This window comes from Nymphalis io, chromosome 9 (genome assembly GCF_905147045.1).
Source record: "Nymphalis io chromosome 9, ilAglIoxx1.1, whole genome shotgun sequence".
In the NCBI taxonomy this organism is placed as follows: Eukaryota; Metazoa; Arthropoda; class Insecta; order Lepidoptera; family Nymphalidae; genus Nymphalis; species Nymphalis io.
Window position 1 is genome coordinate 7,350,160 of NC_065896.1, and position 24,984 is coordinate 7,375,143.

The following is a 24,984-nucleotide window of genomic DNA, read 5'->3' on the forward strand; positions in this document are numbered from 1 at the left end:
ATAACTTGCCTAATAAAATAAGAGACTGCCAAAGCACAAAAGTGTAGGTACGTGTTTAAAAAAGTTAAAGTTGTTTATTGAGAAAATTATTTAATTAAATAAGTTTGCAAAAGTTTAGGATTTGTTAAGAAAATGTAGAAAACTATGTAATCGTTTTAAGTCAACTATAATGTTCTTATCAGAAAAAAAAAAGTTTTTCAAACCCAATTTTATTTCCATTGTTCCTAGTGACTTTGCCGACATTCAAATGCAATTTTTTCATAAATCCACAATGAATACCATAGATAATTATTCTCGACTAATGATGGAGTTCATTTACAGCTCAAAGTTATTTGTCTTTTATTTTTATATGCCTGCACAATAGTGACGTAACAATTCTGCACAATAATTATTTACTTTATTGTATCTAAATTAAATAATTATGCAGACGATTATAGCATTCTTGTTTTATTAATCCTTTATATAATAAATAAAACTCAAACTTTGTAAATCAGTATATTTATTTTTCCTTAATGTTACAACACGTTTAATGACGTCATACTCATTTTAATCCATATATCTAATAACGCACCGAATTTATTAAAACATTTTTGTTAATAATATTTATTTATTTTAAATTTAATAATATAATGAAAATATTAGAACCAAAGGCCGTCTTCCGCTTCTTCTTCACTGTCAGTAACTTGTAAATCGTCTTGTATAGCGGGATCCGGCTGAAAATTACCACAGATTATAAAGAATCTTTAAATCATGTAAAATATTTAATTATATAAGTACATTCATTATCTGTTATTATTGTCTAGTTTTGTCATGTCTTATGCGTTATGAGTATCGATCGAATCGGCATTAAACATATTATGTATAATTTATTATATTATAAGCCTGTTTATGGCCTTGCTTGAATAAAATTATTCAGAAAATTACCAATATCAAAACTGTATTTTAATTAACAAAAATTCAGGGTAAATATTTTCATATTTCCTATTTCTAAAAACGTCGTTTTATATTGTATAAAAAATCCAAAGGATACAAACCTGCCAGTTCTCGGGCGGTTCCTCTTTGAACTGTGGATGCTCTCCTGGGACATTGTCCAACATCGGGACATCCATATTCATGTCTGGTTCAATCGGCTCCTCCTGTAAAAAAGCATTTTGTAATTAAAATTCGCGTTCAATCAACATCCAATCGTGATCAACTGGTCATAGGCGGAGAGCCCAAGGTCAGCGTTGTGACATTAAGGTGCACCAAAGGTCACGGTTCTCCGCCTTTATTAGGCCATCGTTTGGCGAGTCCCGGTACCCACTCTAGGAATCGTCTGCTCCAACAGCGGCAGTCACACAACTGTAACTCTTCCGAGAAAAAATAACTAAATTAAGAAGACACCAACTCATGCGCAGCATAGAAATTCTAAATTAAACACATACAAATGTCATACATATATGTGTAAATATATATATAAATTTCCGTACCTTCACGACAGCAGGATACATATAGTCTCTGCTATGTTGATCCAAGTCAACCAGGTCGTCTGACATCTGTGGAGGCTCGTCAGGCACTTCCCGTTTGATGAGGAACTCGGACGTGTCAAAGCTTGGCTCGCTCGGTGCATCGTCATCTACAAACAAATAAATTAATATATAGACATAAGTTTAATCTAAAACCTGTAATACAAAAGGTATTATTTGTACTATCGATGTAATGGAAAAAATTGTCTTGTTAACCGTAAATTTAGCTTTAGTATCGAGTGATTTTTTAATGAATTCAGAAAAATTCAAGATAGCCATCTTCATCATATTTTAATGTATTTCATTATCCTTGAAATTGGTTATAATCTCGAATTAATTTTCGAAATATATATTTTTAGGCACGATTGACGACGAAACGATTCTTATAACAGACGTTTAAAAGCCACCAGAAATATAATCTCACCTGGACGCACGGACAGTTGTACCATCGCTTCGGCTGCAAATTTCTGCTCCACCTCTTCGAGTCCAGAACTACCACTGTCGGAATATTGAAGATCTGCAAAGAAAAATGTAGATATAGCCTTTTTGCTTAAACACATGAGCGCTAATCGAGGCACGTGGATGGGAGGATAGCAACGTTACGATCACATAATAGATGTCTAGCCTCGCTTTAGCTACCACCGACTTACAAAAGTAGCATAAATGCTAATAATGATAATTCTTCAAAGTAATTTTGTTTATTGTAAATTAACTACCACTGATCTACTATATAATATATCCAATAAAATAATCACTAAAATCAGCGACGATATTGAGTAATATACACACAAGTCAAAGTACGCAATAGTTTTTCACTTTCAGCGGTGATTTTTTTAAGAAACCTCTTTTCTCGATGTTTTTATCCATTTAGTTTAAAAAAAAAGCAGTTATAATCTGATATTGAGGATACACCTAAGAAAAATCAAAACGGTCGGCTATTAAAGAGAAATTATAAATAGACAAGAGTAAATTGTATATCATAACCAGAAAATAAAGATATTATAATCTCGCTAAATCATTAATAAAATCAATTTAAGAAACATTGTAGCGCAAACTTATAATAATAATAAAAAATGTATCTATTTGCTATAAATCTGCTCGAGGCAAATTAGTTAATTAATCTATGGACAACTTAGTAGGTATTAAAAAAACGTGTGTGTCTCGTTGAATAATTAATGTATATAACAAATGTTTCTTTTTCTTTTTATTTAGTAACAGAATAAACAAGAGTTATTATTTAATACATAGTATTATTATATATAGTATAATCAACTTACCATCAACAAGACTGTTTTGATCTTTCTTTGGTCGACCACGTTTCCTTGGTGTAGCATCTGAGAAAAATTTTTTATAGCAAAATTTTTAATATATATAATAAAGATTTCATTACAATAAACCCAGTAGTTCGCACGATTGACTGCCACCACACAAACTTTACATTTATAATATTAGATATAGTAACATATTTCAACAAAAAACCTGACAAAAACATTTAAATTGTACAAGTCCCCTGAGAATACTACTCAGTGCACCATGTAACGGAACCATAGCGCGATTAGAAAACCGATACAGCGCCATCTACCGAGCACTTCTGCAAGGTATTTTTTTATTATTAAATATTACAAAAAAATAAAAATGTATTACATAAAAATAATTTATTTTATATATGATATCTTACGCCCGCGACAATACATCCAACGCAAGAAGTTCTTCTAGAAAGTTCTATGTGCAAGCTCGTCTGGGTAGGTACCACCCACTCATCAGATATTCTACCAAACAGTTGCAAAACAGCAATACTTGATATTGTTGTGTTCCGGTTTGAAGGGTGAGTGAGCCAGTGTAATTACAGGCACAAGGGACATAAAATCTTAGTTCCCAAGGTTGGTGGCGCATTGGCTATGTAAGCGATGGTTGACATTTCTTACAATCCCAAGGTCTAAGGGCGTTTGGTGACCACTTACCATCAGGTGGCCCATATGCTCGTCCGCCTTCCTATTCTATATAAAAAAAAAACTTACCGTCAGTAGACGTAGAGGGGAGCGCCTTCTGCTTCCGTGGCCGTCCCCGACCGCGCTTCTCGTCGTGTTGCGGCTGCAGCTCGTCGTCCAGGTCGGAGTTCTCTGCGTCCTCTAACATCTTCTGCTGCACGCGGACGATGTTCGCCTCCAGCTGACTCACGTGCTCGTCGAACTAGTTACAGATAGCTTGTATCAATTGGCATTAAAGCATAAGAGACGACTGGAACCGATATTTTTATTTCCGTTATTTTTCCTATGAAAACATTTAACAGATTTTGAAAATTTTATCAAGTATATTTCTAGAATGACAATGAAAATTGTCAAATGGAAAAAAGGATAAGATTTATAATTTTAAAATGAATGATGAATAATAATAAAATGTAAAAAGACACATTAAATGAAGTCTTTAAATGTTTGTTTTTTTTTGTGATTTTTCAGATAAACTCAGGTAAAGCTTTATTTACTCATAGATACTCAAAAGGAAATATATAAATTGTTATATATATTTTAACTGACTAATGTCTTTGATGGTCGAGTGGCTGACATATAAGGCTGCACATCCTTTATTCGTAGATTTTAACTGAAATTTAAACTAATAAAAAAAAAAACTTTCAGTGTTTACAGTGCCTTGGAAGGTGCGAAAAGCCACTAGTCTAACGCCTGAACTCTCTTTAGTTTTGTTGTTTAACCTTCGATCGATCTTATGCATTATGAATGAGTATCAATATATTATCTCCTGCATACTTGGTTCAAATCAATCTCGACCAAAATCTGACTGGAAGACATTGTCAGAACACCAAATGGAATAATTAGACCGCCCTCGTAAGTTTATAAAATGTTAATGTTATTTAAATTAATTGAAGAAAATTAAAATTTAAAAATCACTATAATATAACTATTTCCGTTTCACATATAAAAATATAACTGAGATTAACAAATACATGTGTAGTCGAAATGCAAGAAATATATTACCTGTTCTAAAGCCTCCTGGGTAACCTTGAGTACGGCTTCAGCTTGTCGTGTAAACTGCGAATTGATGCCGTTATATGCGCGGCAGTTGTCCACCAACAATTGTATGTCTCGTAAAAATTCTTCCCGACTATGATATTTGTGTGCTAAATAAAGTAGGAATACATGTTATTGAAATGTTAAAGAATTAAAATATATAATATTTTATTTACGAAATTTAAAGATATAATTTTATGTTTATCGTGTAGTAATATTTTTTTGGGATATCACTGTGGTGGACCCGTTTTAAATATTTAATTAAATAATAAACCAAATAAAGACCCGCCATAACAGAATAATGCCAAAAAAGTTACCATCAAAAACAGTTATTCCCAATTTTCTACAAACCAAATGCTAAACGCCCAATCGTCGGTGATGATTTTACAATACAAATATACAGATTATAAAATAATTATCTATAACAAATACCTTGAATCTTTTTGCCGATGGTCTCCATATCGATTGGTTTCTTGATAACATTGTAATAATCCTTCACTTGTTTTTTGTTGACAGGTTTTAAGAACGGCCACGCCTCCGGCATGACTTTCAGTTTCGTTGTCAAAAGATTTTCAAAGATAAATGACAGCGCGACCTGTTTAAAAATACATTTATAAAAGTAATATTTAAAAATTATATATTATAGATCTATTTAATAAAATAGGTATATAATAAACACATATATTCTGAATCAAAACTATATAATTTTTTTAAAAGATTACGTTAGAATGTTTTTAGTATATATACATATATTATTCACCTTATATATTTAAGGAAAAAATTACGAACTCGAGGATAAGCATAATTTGAGGATAGAAAAACTACCCGAAAAACATACCTGATCATTGTCATCGAGTAATGGATTGATTTGTTTTTCCAATTTCATAAATTGCTCCTCTTTTTCGGCAAGCTTTTCAAAACATCTTTGCATCATACGCTGAGCAGCGACTGTCAAACTACTCGTAGGACCTAAGGTTGATATTATTATTATTATTTTTATAATAGCTTCTACTAACACCGAGAAATTTTAAATAATATTTTAAGGTCTTAAGCGTTATTATAAAATAATAAAAAAATTGTAAAAATACATTTTTAATGATAACTTACCATTATACAGATTCGAATTCTCTACGATCTGATTGACGTCAGCCAGGAATTCCTCACGGCTCTGATAGTGTTTCTGCCTCAAATTATCCCTGATCGTCTGTAGATCCATTGGTCGAGATATAATTCTATAATAATCAGCTACTAGCTGTAAGAAAAAGCAAAGACGAATGCATTAGTGCGAAAGCATTGGTAAAAAAATAATAACAAAGTATTGTCTACCTTATCTATAAAGGTAACCCTCCCACACAGAAAACAACGATATAAAATTTATCAAAAAATTATTCTAAGCATATTTAATACGAGAAAAGTATAGCATAGAAAATAATTATACATTGTAAAATAGAACACAACCGCTTAAACCAATATTTCATAGATTTTTTTATAAATTCCGTAGAATAAAATTAGCAATCGGTATCAGTAACTTACCTTAGGGTTAACAGGAAACAGGAAAGGTTGAACATCCGGCAGATGTCGCATATGATTCAGCACGTCCTCCAGCAGCGAAGACAGCGTCACCAGCGGGTCAGTCCGCCGTCTCTCCGCCGGGCGCTTGACCAAGTAATCGCAAGACTCGCTAGCGGTACCACGACGTCTGTTACGACCTGCTGCGCGAAACTCTCCACGACGACTGCCACTGCGACGCTTGAAATCTTCCGCTGATTGCTATGAATTAGTATTTTAGATTCAGTACAAATAATTGATATAATAAGAAAATGCATTATACAAAGTTGGGGCTTTATAGAAATAAACCAAAGTAGAAATTAAATGTTGGTCCTTACAAGCCGGATATCACAAACACGTTTTTAATAGTTTACAAATCACCTTGATGAGCTTGGAGGGCAGGGTGAGCTTGGTCCCTTCCACGTAGCCGAGGTCGAGGTCCTCGGGCTCCGGCGGCGGCTCGTCGTGCTCGGGCGACAGCGCGCCGCCGCCCGTGTACAGCGGACACGCCTTGTTGGTGCGCATGTGGCCCACCTGCCCGCAAGCGCCGCACTGATAGCGGGGAGTTATTGATTAATATCAATATCAACACTGTATGAACACTGCTTTCAATTACAAACCGACGACGCTATTTTTTTTACAAGAGGTAGCTTGACAGCAAATTCTATGAAGATAGCTTTACTGTTAATAATGTGTAAGAAAAAAGTTAAAGAACAAAATCGGAATCGAGGAACCCGAGATATTATGAAACTCGTGTCTAGGATAACATTAATATAATCTCAAGAGAAAAATACAGTCAGCAAAACAATTACTTTCTGTTTTATTTTTTATAAATATATTTCATTTTTTCAATCCAAATAATAAAATTATATATAATTTTATTAATACCTTCTTATTAATTGTTATTAAATCTTAATAATATTTATTATTATTATTACCTTTAACTTTAAATCGGGTTTCAACTTAGCGCGTCGGCGAGACGGCGTGTGCAGATCCGGTTCTTGTTTTATTTGACCCAGAGGAATCAACCCAGGCGAGGTAGGGACTATATCCGACATTGTTGACACAGTAATATCTGGAAATATAACTAAGTATAGTAACTTTTCGAATAAAAGTATAGTTATAAAATAAATTTACAATAAAGATACATATTTTTACAAAATAATCCAATTATCATTGAACTTTTACAGAGCAATCTCCCTCTTAATCAGGAAATAGAGAGCCCAGCCCAGCCTAGATGCCCTTATATTTGCGCACACTCTTGCGCATCCTTTGAAAGCGGCGGGCATGACCGAAATCGTACATCATCAGTTTTTGAAATATCGTTTGTCGCAGATTGTGTACAAGATATATAATATCTCATATCGATCGTTAGAAACTTAATTTCAATAAAAAAGGAATCTTACTCCCTGGAATAGGCGTAGATGGTACGGATACATTTCCTGCAAGCCTTTCTCTTTCTTGATTTCGCTTGATACGCCTCAATTGTTCCTACGAAAAATATAAAAAACAATGACAAAATAATATAAGGCTATAGGCTAAATTAAACTTTACAAACAATAGTGATATTCAATCATCTAATTACTCTTCTTAAAATTTAGATGCAATACAATTACTACATAAAAAAAATTGCTAATTAAATACAATTTAAAATAGTAATTGTCATTTTCTATTTGGGGGGATTTTGTCATATTTGTTGTTCAATATTAAAAATCGTAACTTACCTGAATTCTTCTCTTTTCTCTCTTCATCTCCTCTTTTTGAGTCTCATCCATTGTAGCAAATTGCCGTATGAAAGCGTCATCCTTGGTGGATCGTATCTTGGTATACGCCTCGATGACCGCAGCTTTCCGTACTAACTCAACGCGAGTGTACCGCTGGCCGGATGCGTTACGGAATGTACGAACAATACGAAGAACTCGGCCTAAAGAAAATGAAATAATTGATATAATAATAGTTAATGAAAACCTTATATAATGATACACAATATTCTTCAAAATTAAAAAAATAATCCCACGTAGGTTTTATATGGGTATATGTAACTTTTAACTCTGTTGAAATGTTGACTCCTTGAAGTACGAAATTTATTTTGCGTAAAAGATATACCTTTACCTTGAATGATTTAAAAAAAGCAATTATTTAAAAATACAAAGATAAAATATCATCATTCATCATCACCACGTTTAGCCTGAACTTAACTAAGTCGTTATCTGAGTCGTTTGTTAATTTTTTTACACAAATAAAAAGTAAGTCTTTAAATGTCCCACTGCTGGGCTATGGCCCACTCTCATTAGAAATACCGGTTGGTGGTTGTACACAAGATCAAACGATTATTTTACGGCGTGACTAACGCCCCGTAATTTAGAAAAACCGTGTTGTTAAGATTGCATATGTACCTTGATTTGAAGCATTCTGCTGATCATTTTGATTGATTTGCGGCTTCTTTTCTGACTGGCCCAGAATCATTTTTCTTAATTCAGCTCTCTCAGCTTCTTCCCTTTCCATTGTTAACTACAACATTATGTAGACAATTTTATTAAACCATTAAGTTTTTTTTTAATTAATCGCAAAGTAGATGAACTGCCAACTGGGGGTTCTAAGGATAGGAGTGCACCTTTTCTTATAATTCAGTAAATGGCCTTTCTAGCACCAATAATTAGTTTTATTAATAAAAATATCAATAGCTTAACGTTATAAAGGTGTAAGTGATAACGTATCCAGAGTCCTCATACAAGTTTAAAACTAAATCACCAATAGGAATCATTCGTTGTCTTTAGAAATTCATAATAGTAGACAAATTAAGAGCAATACAACCAACTTATTGGTTCTTTATTGCAATTTTAAAATCATTTGTACTATATATTTGAATATTATTACCTGTTCCGTAGTTTTCTTATTGGCTAACATATTTTCAAGATTTTTGCCCATCTCTTCCAAGTCCGATTCCTCGCTCACTGAACTTTCCGCTTCGTCTGTACTTAACACTTCTGTGCTTTGTAGTACACGGTTCTGTAGTTCGAATATGCGCTGGCACTCTTCTTTGTATCTATGAAACACCGATTATTATTTTTTTAATCTCAAAGTGTCCCATCCAACAACCAAGGTCAACGGCGTATATCCATATATATATATATATATATCTCTTAAGTCGATTAAAGCGTAAATTAAAATCAAATCATAAAAATATGTATAGAACAATCTGACAAGACATATAATTTAATCTATCCTATACATCATATATCTTTGCAAAAACAAATATCGCAATAAATAAACCTTTCTTGATGCTCAGCTATGGAAAATCGGTTCCCTCTTGAGAATTTCGTCATACCCTCTTCACCGGCCTTTGCCTTTTCCGTTGACAAAGTTCTTACTACGTCGATAACCTCCCATCGAGATAGTTTTTTAATCTGTGAAAAAAAATATTTTTAATCTTTGTCGATCACAGATCAGCTAATGTTGTTCTTTAACAACTTGGAAAGTGACTTTTCACTTCTTAAATTCTTACCTCTTCTTCAGGCACTCCGAACTTCCTCAACAATGCCTTGGCGTTGTTCAAGCTGAGTCGCCTCAAGTCTGCATCAGTACCAGTTACAGTTCTCTTGGGTTGTTGTTCTTCATTCGGTTGCTGAGTCGGTTTGTTGGGAACGCGGACGTACGAGAATCCCTCGCCGCAGCCCGTGGGGTCGGCGGGACCGGTCAGCTGCAAGAGGCATTTGCCTCGCATCGCTTGAATATACGCACGTGTTGTGTTCCATGGAGCCACTTTAACCTTAAAAAAATGACATATATATATTTAATTATAATATTTAAGCACATTGAAAAACCCGCAGAGATTTGTCCTTGACGCGATTCAGCAACGCAACGCAACGTCCCTCAATATCCTCAGTCGTCATACCCCCCACGCCCCTGTACCGCGCAGGCGACGACTCATTAAAGCGGTCATACTATAGATTATATTATTTTTACATAAATATATACAACAACGGAGAACTTAGCTGAACTATTACATTTCATGGGTATTCGATGACCAGAAATTTAGAGAATTAATTATTTGATCAGAGTTTTAAAAACTGGATGAGAGTTTTGTCTGTATACGTTTAAAATGTTTTCGTAACTACGAATATTTTGAAACTAATGGTAAAACTGATTATACATATTAATCAACATCTCAACATAAATATATAACCTCCATTATAATACCCTAAGCTTAATTCTTATATTTACAAAAAAAAAAAATCATAATTCTCATGACATTTCTAAAGGCGTTAGTAATAAAAATTAAAAAATATATATAATTACTTCGAAGTAAAACCTACAAATTCAATACGGTACCTCGTCATCCATCTTTAACTGCATTTCCTCGTCATCATCCTCCTGCGGCGTGAAGATGAACTTCTCTCCGTAGCCCGCATCTTTAAGTCTCTGTTCCGCAGCCGCCATACTGAAGTACGCACAACACTGCTCCGGCGACACCATCGCACGTATCTCCTCTTCGGATGGCAATCGAAAATCTGGTTTTATAACCCACCTGGCATAATAGGATATGTTGTTAAATACAAACAAGTATCATTAAATGTTATATGTATTTGTCATGTCACAATAGAAGATAATTTTAACATTGTGGTCGTTTGCCTGTGTGGGTACCACCTATATATACACTAGAGGTTTCGCCAAGCAGCAATAAATTCTATTGCGTTCCAGTTTAAGTAATGAGTTTAATTACAATAACAAGTAATATTTATTGGTGGTAGAGCTTTGTGCAAGTTCGTCTGGATAGGTACCACCCACTCATCAGATATTCTACCGCAAAACAGCAGTACTTGGTATTGTTGTGTTCCGGTTTGAAGGGTGAATGAGCCAGTGTAGTTACAGGCACAAGGGACATAACATCTTAGTTCCCAAGGTTGGTAGCGCATTGGTGACGTAAGCGACTGTTAACATTTCTTACAATGCCAATGTCTATGGGCGTTGGTGACCACTTACCATCAGGTGGCCCATATGCTCGTCCACCTTCCTATTCTATAGAAAAAATATATATTTACAAGTAATTTTATAAGTTCAATACTTTGGCGCATTGAATTAAATAGAAGTCGTTTATACTTCTTAAAGTGCAAGTGTCTATTTTCGAACTTACTATACTATTTGTTTTGTTAAAATTACATAACATACCATTATATACCAACATACCATTTACATAACGTAATATATAAGTCATCGTTTGTATTATGAAACTATTACAAAAATCTTTAATTACTTTACAAATCCATATATAATTGGTAAAAATAATAGTATTCTATAAATTATGAAAAAATAATTTTTAATAATAAAAAATAAAAATTGTCTATAAAATCGTTAACATAATACACACCAATTAGAATCACATCCGGTTCGTTTGAAATCTGCACATAGCTTCAGACGTTTCCGGATCGAACTCTCCGAGTGGGATGGAAAAGCTCTTTTGATATCGTCCATTTTTATGCGACGCGGATTGTCAGGCGATTTCCAGAACAGCCTATATATGAAAACCTTGAAAAAAAAGAAAATACTCTCAAATAGTTTATTTTGTTATATATTAATTAATTCGATAGATAAGGAAAATAATATAAATAGAACATGTAGATTTTCACCTTACAAGGACCGAGCAAGAACAACTATTGTTTCACAAGCTTAATTAGTTTTAATTTTTTTAATTCAATTCTTTGCGATAAACGAAAACACCGTGAGGAAATAATGTATGGGAAGTTCTGCGAAATGCATATTACAATAGAATAAACTTCAAAATTTTCTCCTCTAGAAAAGAGGCGTTAGACCAGCTGCAAAATATTTAAGGGTCATTACTGTTATATAATAACATTAATAGGTGCCATTGGAGAGACCTATGTTCAGCAGTGGACGCGAAAAGGGCGATGATGATGATGATGATGATCCTGATGATGATGATGACTGTTATATGTTAGTATTTTAACTAATAATCTTTGCAAGAATGATTTTTTAATTACCTGTAGGAAATCTCTAACGAAATTATTAGCTCTTTTCGAATTTGGTCCTGGAACTTCATACAAAGGACATTCCTGACCAGCCACGAATAAAGCGTCAACTTCACGTATGTAATAAGCCTGTCTGTAATAGAATACAAGTATTTATTCATATTTAAAATTAATTTGTGACGTCATTCAAGCACAAATTCATATTATTATCATTATTCAGAATTGTGTAAAGGCTAAGGTAGGTCAGGTGGGCCACAATAGTTTGCCAGTGTAATATACACTGAGCTTACCTCAATCAAATGGCATAAGGCCACACGAATGAATGTTTGTTACTATAGCCGATTCCAATGAAAGAAGGATTAAAGATAAATAAACAATTTTGTCCTTGAATTGACATTACATTATATCTATGGAATTTGTGATTAAATTTGCGGAACGAATTTTGAAATAAAAAAGTAGATATTACACGTTAAATGGATTAGTTATTATAATACATAAACAGAGAAATATCAATCGAGAACTGTTTAGAATTTATAATATAGTATTAGTAGTAACAGCCTGTGAATGTCCCACTGCTGGGCTAAAGGCCTCCTCCTCTCTTTTTGAGGAGAAGGTTTGGAGCTTATTCCACCACGTTACTCCAATGCCGGTTGGTAGATTACACATGTGACATAATTTCAATGAAATTAGACACATGCAGGTTTCCTCACGATGTTTTCCTTCACCGTCAAGCACGAGATGAATTATAATCACAAATTAAGCACATGAAAATTCAGTGGTGCTTGCCCGGGTTTGAACCCACGATCGTCGGTTAAGATTCACGTGTTCTAACCACTAGGCCATCTCGGCTCTTTATTATTTATTTGCTATATTTATAATAGAGCAGAGCTTTTAGCAAATCGCTTGTTTACGTTCATCTACGGTTTGTTTATCTTTCCTCCTTCCCCTTTTGATTATATAATATACAGGCGCTCAGTGCCGCGTACTTGGTGCGTATGACGAGGAAGTCGGTGATATGCACGGTGTGCTCGTAGATGGGCGCGCGGTACATGTTGTTCTCCACCACGGACTGCGTGGCGCCGGGCGGCAGGATGCCCAGGAAGGGCGACGTGTGCGCGTACGCGATCTCGCCGTACTTCAGTGGCTTCGGACCGCTGTCCTGGAATTATTTAGTGCAAGTTTCGAGGAGTTCGTTTTGTGCGGCTTTTTGGTGGGTGAGTAAGCAAATGCAAAGCGCGGAACGTAATATAGCGCACTAGTGCGCGCGCAAACAGTACGGCAAATCTCGACCGAAAAATGTTTAGACGGAGGAGGAACGGGTTAACGTACTCCCCGAGGCACGAGAGTATAAGCTCTACCGACACCCGAACTTTAGGATGCTACTAAAAGTTTTTGACTGAAAAACCCAAAATCTTTTTATTATTGACTCGACCTGGGGTTTGTACCTACGACCTCAGGATCTGCAGCTTTATGAGTTCGCTGCTAAATCAACGAGGCAGAGTAAATACAGGCACAAGATACTATTTCTTAGGGCATTAGCAATAAATTTCACGCTCAATACTACTGACTTTCTATTTAAACTACATACTGGATCAAAATTAAATACAAAAATATTGTTAATATTAATTCACATTAAACATACCTTAGTAGCCGTTCTTTTGTAATAGTTCTTGATCTTTGTACACATTCCGACTTGGCTAATCAGTGGCGGATGTTCTTCGCAAAACTCCACGAGAATGAGTTCACCGTCTCTACCACTTAAGTCTTCAGCCGTCCTCATGAAGAACACGTCACCTCCACCTGAAGCTAGACGTTCAGCTTCACGTTGCTGTTAAAAAAAAAACTAGATTATAACAAATATAATCTATATTCGTTTTACTACAAACTACAAAGTCTTATTTTACATTTATTCAACCTTATCAGAAAAACAGCTAGAGGAAGTTATTGTACACTAATAGTAATAAAGAATATATGGCTACATAATAAGAGGAAATATGAAATATATATATATATAGTTTTTAAATTATTTAAAAGTACGGTTACGGATTTTTTATAATCATATAACGCAATTCATTTTTTTGTTTTGTAAGCACAAATATTAATTATACAAATCTGTACCCAATGTTGCGTTTAAACATTCCCATAAATAGATTAGCGCAGTGAAAAAATCATAACAATCGGTCGTATAATCTTTCCAGTGAAAATACGATAAACGATGAACCTTTCATTCCTTAGAGCCGATTAAAATGAACTCCTATTAAGGTTAAATTTGGTCAATTGGCCTCTAGGTTAAACATAAGAAAGAAACCTTAGCCTTCTTCTTGATATGTTTGAGTAGCGGCTGCACGGGGTGCGCCCCCTGCGCCGCGATGGCGCCGTACGAGAGCTTCCGCAGGGCGGGGCGGTGGAAGGCGCGCAGGCGGGCCGGGCCCATGTGCGTCTGGATGAACGGCGCGCGGAGCTCCACCACCGGCGTGCTGTGCTGGATGAGCTGACCGCCGCCCACTTTCAAGCGAGGGTTCTGGGATTTCGGTTGATAGTATCTGAAATATTTTTAACAATGTTTCAAATTGAACAGTTTTATTTATTTAAAAAATAACTTTACTAATCAAAACTGTGTATTTGGAACAAAATACGGAGTAAATGTTGCTAAGCAAGTTAAACGGTTTTAATTATTATAGGTTATATATTTTTTTAAATATATATAATAGGTTTACGGTCGGGCGAATGAGCTACCTAATGATACGTGGTCACCATGGCACATAGACATTATTGCTGTAAGAAATATTAACAATTCCTGACTGTGTGCTATCAACCTCGGGAATTCAGATGTTGTCCCTAATTACTGCTGTGTGGCGGTAGAATATGTGATGGTGTTGAATAGTGTGTGGTACCTACCCAGACGAGCTTGCACAAAGCCCTGCCACCAAGTGAAATACTTATATAAATATGAATTGATAAATCAATCAGGATATAGGATACTAGACGATTAGCGAAGACTTTAAGATGACACATAAACATCTTTTTGTTCGCATTAATATTCGTAACGGCCTCGTTTGAAAAAAAGTTAAGAACTTACACATCATTCGATATATTGAACGGATCTCGGTCAGGCGACTTCGGCGGTGGTGGGGGAGCATCCTCTTGCAGCACGTTTATAACACCAGCTTTACCTAGCAGTATCTTAGACTTCTTTACGTGCGGATGCGGAATCTTAACTTTGGGAGCTGGCCCTCGTTCTGAAAAATAATAGATCATGTGAATATTCACTTTTACACACAATAATGCACTCTATAACTCTCATAGCCATATAAGACAAAAAATTTGACTGCTATACGAGCCTCCTTCCAAGGTACGAGAATGTTAAAATTGCCAACTTCCAAACTCCGGACTGATAATGAAAATTACTCAATGAAAAAACAATGACGTTTATTTTGGTCTGACTCTAAGTTTAAGCTCAGAACCTCGGGGTTCTCTTTTTTATAGAATAGGAAGGCGGACGAGCATATGGGCCACCTGATGATAAGTGGTCACCAACGCCCATAGACATTGGCATTGGAAGAAACGTTAACCATCGCTTACGTCACCAATGCGCCACAAACCTTGGGAACTAAGATGTTATGTCCCTTGTGCCTGTAATTACACTGACTCACTCACCCTTCAAACCGGAACACAACAATACCAAGTACTGCTGTTTTGCGGTAGAATATCTGATGAGTGGGTGGTACCTACCCAGACGAGTTTGCACAAAGCTCTACCACCAGTAAAGCTATAGCTATAAATCCAATGAGACAGTCAAAATATACTCTGTATACTATATGTATATAACAATATAATAAATTTAATAAGCATCACTTACCTCTAGTTATCTTTGAAGGATCCACATCGTCTGGTACTCCAAGAATTATATTTTCATCATTAGGATCCAATGTTAATATTTTTGGTTTAGGTATCTTGGTCATATTCTCTGCATCCCAAATTACCTCATCTTCCCATGTGCCATAGACAAGTTCTTCGTTCTCAACTGGAAAGATACTATACCATGTGTTGTCTTCTCCATCAGCTGAAGATGCTCCTGGATTGTTTGACGTGGATGATAAGGATCTGTTAAAACAGTAAATTTATATATTTGAAATTTCTTTAAATAAAATACGGTACAGTAACAGCCTGTGAATGTCCCACGGCTGGGCCAAGAGGCTTCCCCCCCTTTTTTGAGGAGAATGTTTGGAACTTATTCCACCACGCTGCTCCAATGCGGGTTGGTTGAATACACTTGTGGCAGAATTTCAGTGAAATTAGACACATGCAGGTTTCCTCACGATGTTTTCCTTCACCTTCAAGCACGAGATGAATTATAACCACAAATTAAGCACATGAAAATTCAGTGAAGCTTGCCCGGGTTCGAACCCACGATCATCGGTTAAGATTCACGCGTTTTTAGCACTGGGCCATCTCGACTTACTTAAATAAAACACTAATGAGCATAATATTATTTCCAATTTGTTGTATAAAACACAAAATAAATATTTTTAAAATATAAATTTATCAATCATTCAATATGTACATATTTTTCATTAATCACATACAATTTTATTTATAAACAGCCCTTTTTTCATGTATTAATAGAGTTTTTATTTATTTTTACATTGTATATTTATGTATGAGTAAATTATCTTTTTAATTCAAATTCGAATTAGAGAGTGTATATTTATGTATATAGGTGTAGTATGTATGTACTAACGTGGGTGGCTTCTGCAAGGGTGCCGGTGGCTGCGGGCGGGGGTGTGAGAACTGCTGCGCGGTGCGACTCACGGACGTGGGCACCCAGCCCGCTGCGTTACTCTTACTATTGAGACGAGCTAATACCTGTAAATTAAATATTTTTTTGAATTATATTAATTACTAATACTCATAGTAGGTATAACTACATTATACTGGTGGTAGATCTTTGTGCAAGCTCGTCTGGATAGGTACCACCCACTCATCAGATATTCTACCGCAAAACAGCAGTACTTGGTATTGTTGTGTTCCGGTTTGAAGGGTGAATGAGCCAGTGTAATTACAGGCACAAGGGACATAACATCTTAGTTCCCAAGCTTGGTGGCGCATTGGTGATGTAAGCGATGGTTAATATTTCTTACAATACCAATATCTAAGGGCGTTGGTGACCACTTACCATCAGGAGGCCCATATGCTAGTCCGCCTATTTTATAAAAAAAAAACCACCCCTCCTCAACTCATCTAGTACCCATGTACATACCATTAATATTAAATAAAGTAATTAGTGCCTTATCAACCTTTATGTATGATGATGTTTCTTTTAATAATACCTAGGAATTCTATAGCGTATGATATAGCATATACAAAGTGCATCGACCTCAATAGCCGATACTTTGGTTAATTGGACCGTGTTGTGCCGAAATGTTCCCAACTACAGAAACATTAACAAAAGTTATTAATATTAAAAGAGAAAACAATTTTTTTTAGTTATATTAACCTTGCTACATAATGTTATCAATATTTTCTTTAAAGACATTTCTTAACATAATGTAACTCGTATTAGGCTTTATATGGGTTCGAATATTTCTGCACAACAATTAAATATATACATTTAATTTAAAAAATTATATATGTCTTTATTAAGCAGCAATCTTATAGGTAAGGATCTAATACAGGTAACATGATGCTTTTTTAGGCATAATAGCAAATTTAGATGATATAAAAGTAGTTATACCTTATGTTTTATTTCGCTGCCATCCCATATGACGTCATCTTCCCATTGCAATTGAGACACCATGAGGAAAGCATCATCTGGGAACCCACTGTCAGGACTGTCCACTTGTTCTTCTACTACTGGATTTGGAACTTCTTCTGTTGATTTTTCATCTCGATCTGGAGATGGTGCCTGTAATAAGAAAAACGTGATTAATTAATTAAAAACATGTTATATGATTTTTATGTTTAATTCAGTGATGGACAAAAGAAAATAAATTTAAAAAAAAAACACACACAAAATACATATTTAAAAATCTTTATTGGAAAAGAGCAAAAATTTATATCATAACTTAGTATGTGTCCCATTCCAATTGTTTGTCATATCCTAAAAATAAATACTTAAATAATATACTATATCTGGCAGGCTAGGTAAAACCAAAATAAATATTGGTAATAAGATTACCTTGACTTTAAATCCATAATCAAATCCTTCTCCCGTCTCAGGCACGTTGAGCATGTCATACCAGGCCTGGGCCGGACCAAACCGCCAGTGCGCCGGTGTAGGCCTCTGAGACTTATCGCCTGATGACTGCGAATTATTTTCTGATTGTGATGTTTGAGGACATTCCTCCATAGGTCTAATTGAAAGAAACATAAGCTTGGTGTAATCAATGTTGTTTTAAAAATTAGTAAAATGTAAAAGGCAGAAGCTCTATTCTATAATCAATTCCAGTGGTTAGGTTTCGAACAACATTGAATTTCAATCTCATTTTTCTCATTAAAAGAATTGAAATTTTTATGCTCACTTCTATAAAATTACTGATGACCTTCATTAACTGATTACTTGAAATATTAATATATTTTTTCAATAATAACTGTTCTTAATATTTATGTTAATTTTGGATGTTATACATAAAATTAATTCATCTTACTTAAGAAATTTCTCCTCATCGTCACTTGCATATTGCACTTCTTGTTGTTCGGGCGGCGGCGCGGTATCGCTGCCCGTACTCCCACTTCGTTTGCGTCGCCGACGTTTCTTCACACCACGCCATATTTGTGGTAAGCTGGATAATTTTCCGGGGCCGAAGAGTCGAGAAAACAAAAGTACCTGCAATAATACTCCATAATTAGATTTATAAAACAATTATAATTTTTATTTTTGCCTGTCTCTGTTTATTTGTCTAAGGAAATCTTCAAAATGTGTAATAACAATAACAAATGTAAATTATTGTCATTTATAATAAAGATTACTCTAAGTAACCATTAGTTGATGAAAAATCGTTTGAGTCTGTCAATAGTTAAACAGCTAGTCAAAATATTATTCATCACACTAAACATTTTATACTAATGTAATAATACTTAATAATTGATCATCTATTTCCTTACCTTGTCCGGTCTGAAGTCTGGAAACAATTCAGTAACATCGACATTTGCATATTTCGATGGAAGCATGGCAGCTAATGGGGTTTCCAACTTCTTAGGTCTGTCAGATTTTGCTTTACTAAAAATATTCAAATAAAGGTTTAAGCATGAACTGATCTTACGATTATATACAAAAGACTATTAAAAAAATTATTGCATATAAAATAATATTTTGCTTACAGAATACTTTTCTTCTTTCTTAAGCAAATGTAACCTTAATGATAATTAAAGTATTTCATAAACCTACTTAAAACATTCTACTTTATAAGGAGTAGGATACTTTACAAACATTAGTTGATACAAATATTTAATCAGAATTTCTTTCAAAGCATAATAATAGTGTCCTTATAATGATTTCCTTTATGTTTAAAATAAAATAGAAGTAAAATTATTCATATGTTGCCATCCACTGTACAATACAATAAGACAAAAAAAAATTATAAGTAAATATAATCTGTAGAATGTTAATAGAACTAACGGGACGGTCGATGGTGGAGGCATAAGTTCTCCATCCCCTTCCATATCACCATCATATCCTTCATCATTGTTGCGTTGTTCTGATTCATTGTCTGCATCTTCGGCTTTCCATTTTTCAGTACCTGCCTCTTTATCATCATTCTGCAACAATTTTTTTTTAATAACTTTGATGTCTAAGTCATGTTGTATAGAATTTAATGTAGAAATAGTATTAATAAATTTAGTTGTACTTGATGTGAGTATTATAACTATAATAAGTAACCGTACCGTAACCGTAACAGCCTGTGAATGTCCCACTGCTGGGCTAAAGGCCTCCTCTCCTCTTTTTGAGGAGAAGGTTTGGAGCTTATTCCACCACGCTGCTCCAATGCGGGTTGGTAGAATTCACATGTGGCAGAATTTCAGTGAAATTAGACACATGCAGGTTTCCTCACGATGTTTTCCTTCACCGTAAAGCACGAGATGAATTATAATCACAAATTAAGCACATGAAAATTCAGTGGTGCTTGCCCGGGTTTGAACCCACGATCATCGGTTAAGATTCACGCGTTCTTACCACAGGGCCATCTCGGCTTAATACTACTTAATACTATAATAAGTACTGTGACAATAACAAACTCTAAGCTGTGGATCTTTTAAATTCATAAAGAAAATCATATTTGTATCCAATTATTTAAATTATTGCGAAGAAACTTTTATTGTTTTTAAATGTTTACATATTAAATGTACCATCACATAGGAAATAGGTGTGATTCAAGTTTGATAATATTACTTTATTGAAAATAATAAATTTTTTTCTGTTATATAATTCTGAGTCTTAAAATGAATGCCCAATTTCTAACATAATAAGTTAAAATCAATATGTTTTATAAAACATTTTGGTATAACAAAATTGTTAATCTTTTCAAAACTTCTAACATACAAAATCCATTAAGAAAGTGTACTAATTATTACAGTAATATTAAAATAATATTATATTTTATTTTGAAGATTAATTAATTTTTTTAAATATTTTTAAGGGTATCAAATAATATTTTGTAAGGTAAATAAAAATAAAAGGCAATGCAAGGTAAAATAAATGTAATAATACAATTGCTTAATTTTTTACCTTCTCTTCTTCAGCGGCATCTTCAATATCAAAAAAATCAACAGCTGAAGGACTTTTCTCCGTGTAATCTGAAAGAAACATACAAACAAAATAATACACCTTTATAAAAAAACATCATATAAAAGAGTTTCTAAGGTCAACAGCGAATAATTACAATACCTTTTTCTTCATCATCCTTTACTGTTTCTTCTTCGTCCAATACTTCGGATAACATAGATCCAAGACCCAAACGGTGAAGAGATGACAACATGCGCTTAGACTCCCCATCAAGCAGGCCATCATCTTCCAACTGTCCCCTCTCATCAATATTTCCAAACAGAAAACCAGTCAAATCCATGCCGGATCGGCTGTGCTCATTAGGATCGTCGCTATCACACATTTTGTTCCTCTAAATCCTTTTTAGTAAGTAGTACTCATAAAATATCAAAATAATTTCCTCTCTTTGATAAATTTAAATTTTATCTAAATAGTTAATAATTAGCATCGAATTAACATTTTTTTCTGTATAGCGTCGTTTGTTATATTTATCCTAGTTGACGTTTGACAACTCATTCTACAAATGTGAAATGTCAATAATGACTTTTACAGAACCAGCACAATTGACATTCAGCTACCGAGATACAGATAATAAGCAGCGAAATATAGAGTTATGGTCTATTAATACACAGATTACAACAAAACCCAAGTTACGAATTGCAATAATAATTTATTCTCTTTGGTAAAAAAGCAAAGTTTAATTTCTTTTTTTTTACTTGAGTGTTCTCATACGTAATAAACATTTTATTTAATTTTATCATGTATTTATTTATTTATTAAGGATCTCTGTCAAAGGATACACACTTCGTGGAATAATGTTTTAAAATATGCTCTTTCAATTAAAGGAGACCACAGCAAGCAGATAAATAATGACTAAACAGAAATTAAAAAAATATAAAATAAATGTTATATAGTGGTACTCAATAAATAAACACAGGAACTAAATAAAAGGTAAACAATGGTTAAACTAAGACAAAGTTGTGCAAATTTAAGTACTAAAAATTAAAATTAAAATAAAAAACTTTTTTTAATAAAAGAATAATAATATTTTTTTACGTTTCAAGTTGTTTCGTTGTATTAATTGTAAAGCTTTTACTTTAAAGTATTTTTATTAGGTTATTTGGTACATTTTTTATACGGTAAATTTTGTTTACGTGTGTTTCCAAAAGATGTAAACACGCGTTGTTGACACCTTTAAAGACGTATCACGTCGTAAAATTATTTGTTTTTGTTGTTTGTTTGTTGTTTTGAAAGCTTAGTGATAAGTAGAACATAATTTTCAAGTAATGTTAATTATAATTGGGAACCAAGCGAAACATTTGTTTTGTCAGAAAAGATAATACATAAATTAGAAAAGGCTTTAATAATCTGAAATATATACGTACATATATATATTTCAGATTATTAAAGCATATATATACATATAGGTACGTATATGAAAATTCCAGGCTTTACTTATTATCTTTTTACAAATTTACGTTATTGTTATTTATAGTGTAGACGCATTTAAGAAGTGACGATGGCTGAAGTTCTGTGTTGTTTGTTGAAGTGAATGGCAAAAAGCATTATTAACTTCAGCCGCCCGTTCACATTATACCCTTAGAGATTTTAGCTCTGACTTTAGCGCTGAGTATATGATACATAATAATAACATTCTGTCTATGTAAATATTTATCAATTACCAAATAAGGGTACCTATTTCTTTTATTATATATTAAAGATGGCCCAATACTTAGATGGCCCACCTGATTTTAAAAGGTTACCAGCTCTCATAGTTATTGGTGATGTAAGACGTGTAAACAGGGACGGATTTCATACCTTGGTTTCCCTAGGCCGATGGAAGGTTGCTGCTCTGCTACTAGTTGATTTTTTTAATAATCAGGATCTATAAATATCACCAAGTTTTGACGCCTACTAAATCCACCCACACACAAATAAGTGCCTTAGTTGGTAGTGAAAAAATTGCTAACACGACCAATGCAATACCAACTTAGGCACTTATTTGTTGTTGTATTGTTTTCGATCATAGAAACAAAGGCGATAATGTGCTAACATTATATGTGTTATATAGAGCTTGAGGCTGTTATATTATGATCAAATTCGCTTCGATTGCAGCCCGCGACACATGTAATTTTTATTTTTAAAATTTCCCTTGCTGGCGTAAAAGAGTAGACAGTAGTAAGTAAATACAAATAAAAAGCGCAAGCATATCTCATGCTGTAGCCCCTGTAATTCCGATTGATTTCTAATTTAATACCAGGTCTTACAGTTCTATGAAATTAAATCTTATTCAAATTAAGTCTTATTTAAATTTACTTTACATGACAACAAGGATTACGTGTGTAATGCTCCGTCGCTTATCGTAGTCGATTCGTTGACGATTGAATTAATAATTTATGAATCTTATGATAGTTGTGTGTGTTTTCTTTGTTTAAATTATTTTACATAAATAAATAATAACTATATCGGGTTACTTACTATGTCTACTACATGAACTTGCGTACTTACATACCTAATATATTATAGTAACCCGACTGTGCGAAAGTGAGGTTGATTATTTGTTCGTTTTGGTTTCACGTCTTAACTATTTAACTGATGATCATAAATAAGCAGCTTATTCAGTAGTAGTACAACAGTAGTACCTAGTTTTTAAAAATTGCGGGCCCAAATCAAAGGGGTTCCAAAAGTTACCATGCACTTAATAATTAATTCTTTATAATCTCGGGCCCGGCTGTGAAAGAAAACATCTTAAGGTAAACCTACATGTTAGATGTGTATCCAACAACCTGTCCAAACATAAGACCTTTGCATACAGAGATGTCCTATAGACATCTGACCGTTGATAACTTACTCATTATTTATTATTTATATTAATAGAATAGTTTTGTTGTTAGCGAAGTAATAGCTATATTATAAGTTTGTTGTTCGAAATCTATTACATAATCCTTCATTCGAACTACATGTGAACTAGACATGATATGTAACCTAACCACAAGCAGGACGCCCTACATAAATTAGATCCTAATCAATTTATTGTCCGACGTTTTAGTAGCACAGTTATCGCGGCCAACCAGAACTAAAGTTATATCTACGATTATAATTTATCCACTAAACTTACTGTATGTGTTAATCAACAATGTTTACCGTTTTAGTTTAGTTTATATTCACTTTGATAATTAAGCTAATAACAGTGTGTTAGCTTGATAAAATAATCATGTTTTAATTTCAAATAAGTGTTGAGCATTTTGTAAAGAATAGCCGTGCCTATTAAAATAAGTCTGCATTATGAAAATAATGTAATAAATAATAATTTATATTATTGTTATATTTACTACAAAACATGTGAATTTTGCTTGTTTATTTTTATATTGTATATTTAAATATTTCGTATTTTTGCTATTTTGACTACCGGTTTCGGTGAATATTATATTAGTATTAGTCAGTTGAGCACTTGATATAATTTCTCATTTTTGTGTTTTAAAAGTAAGAACGGCAATCATCATTGACTTGTGAAACAAGTTTGGTTGTTAACACTGTTGATATCATATTGAGTTGTATTAAAATAATAAAATCGTTAAGACGGAGAAGAGTGTTTGAATTTTAATACCTGCGAAGTGAAAATTTTTAACAAGTGGAATGGATTGAAGTGTAATATTATATTAATAGGCTAAATATGCATTGATAAACAAAAATAGTTTCTAACAATGCTTTCATGACTTTTAAGCATTTATAGCAGAACGTCTACCTACTTATAACTTAAATCCAGTAAAATATTTTAACCTATTATTTTGCGTTCAATTAAATTGGTTTCGATTTAACAGAAAGAAATTGCTATGTTTTCAAATGTTGTGTCAGAATATTAATTTTCACCGTGTAGAAATAGATGATTCCATTCAATATATAATAATTGAAACATGACTAAGGTATTAATTAAGACTAAATTACGAATCAATGGAATAATTACAAATCACATTGCACCAACGCTAAAGGATCATCGGTCTAAATGTAATCTATTTAATTATGGTACATATATCGATATCGATGATACAATTACCACTACTATGAATAGTGCTGGAAATTTATTTAATGGAACACTGTCCATGGCTATTTTCTATGTAATGCCAGTTTTGTATATCGTTCGTAATATTTAATATCGCTAG

General features: G+C 33.7%; 1 protein-coding gene across 1 annotated transcript; it reads right to left on the minus strand.

The window, feature by feature from the left end:
* Positions 1 to 512: 512 nt before the first annotated feature.
* LOC126770480 (transcription initiation factor TFIID subunit 1) lies at positions 513 to 21,328 on the minus strand. The gene is made up of 35 exons (XM_050489870.1): positions 20,948 to 21,328; positions 20,789 to 20,856; positions 19,682 to 19,821; positions 19,168 to 19,282; positions 18,711 to 18,889; positions 18,242 to 18,416; positions 17,798 to 17,968; positions 16,805 to 16,929; positions 15,923 to 16,167; positions 15,143 to 15,302; positions 14,372 to 14,606; positions 13,706 to 13,891; positions 13,050 to 13,222; positions 12,076 to 12,196; positions 11,445 to 11,602; positions 10,409 to 10,604; positions 9,582 to 9,845; positions 9,350 to 9,483; positions 8,954 to 9,122; positions 8,473 to 8,587; positions 7,801 to 8,000; positions 7,483 to 7,567; positions 7,015 to 7,151; positions 6,458 to 6,628; positions 6,062 to 6,298; positions 5,636 to 5,780; positions 5,367 to 5,497; positions 4,961 to 5,123; positions 4,496 to 4,638; positions 3,524 to 3,695; positions 2,783 to 2,839; positions 1,930 to 2,022; positions 1,470 to 1,615; positions 1,035 to 1,136; positions 513 to 713 (listed from the first exon to the last, which is right to left on the minus strand). The coding sequence occupies exons 1-35, from the start codon at positions 21,165 to 21,167 to the stop codon at positions 639 to 641; spliced, it is 5,406 nt and encodes a 1,801-aa protein (XP_050345827.1). The 5' UTR covers positions 21,168 to 21,328; the 3' UTR covers positions 513 to 638.
* Positions 21,329 to 24,984: the final 3,656 nt, after the last annotated feature.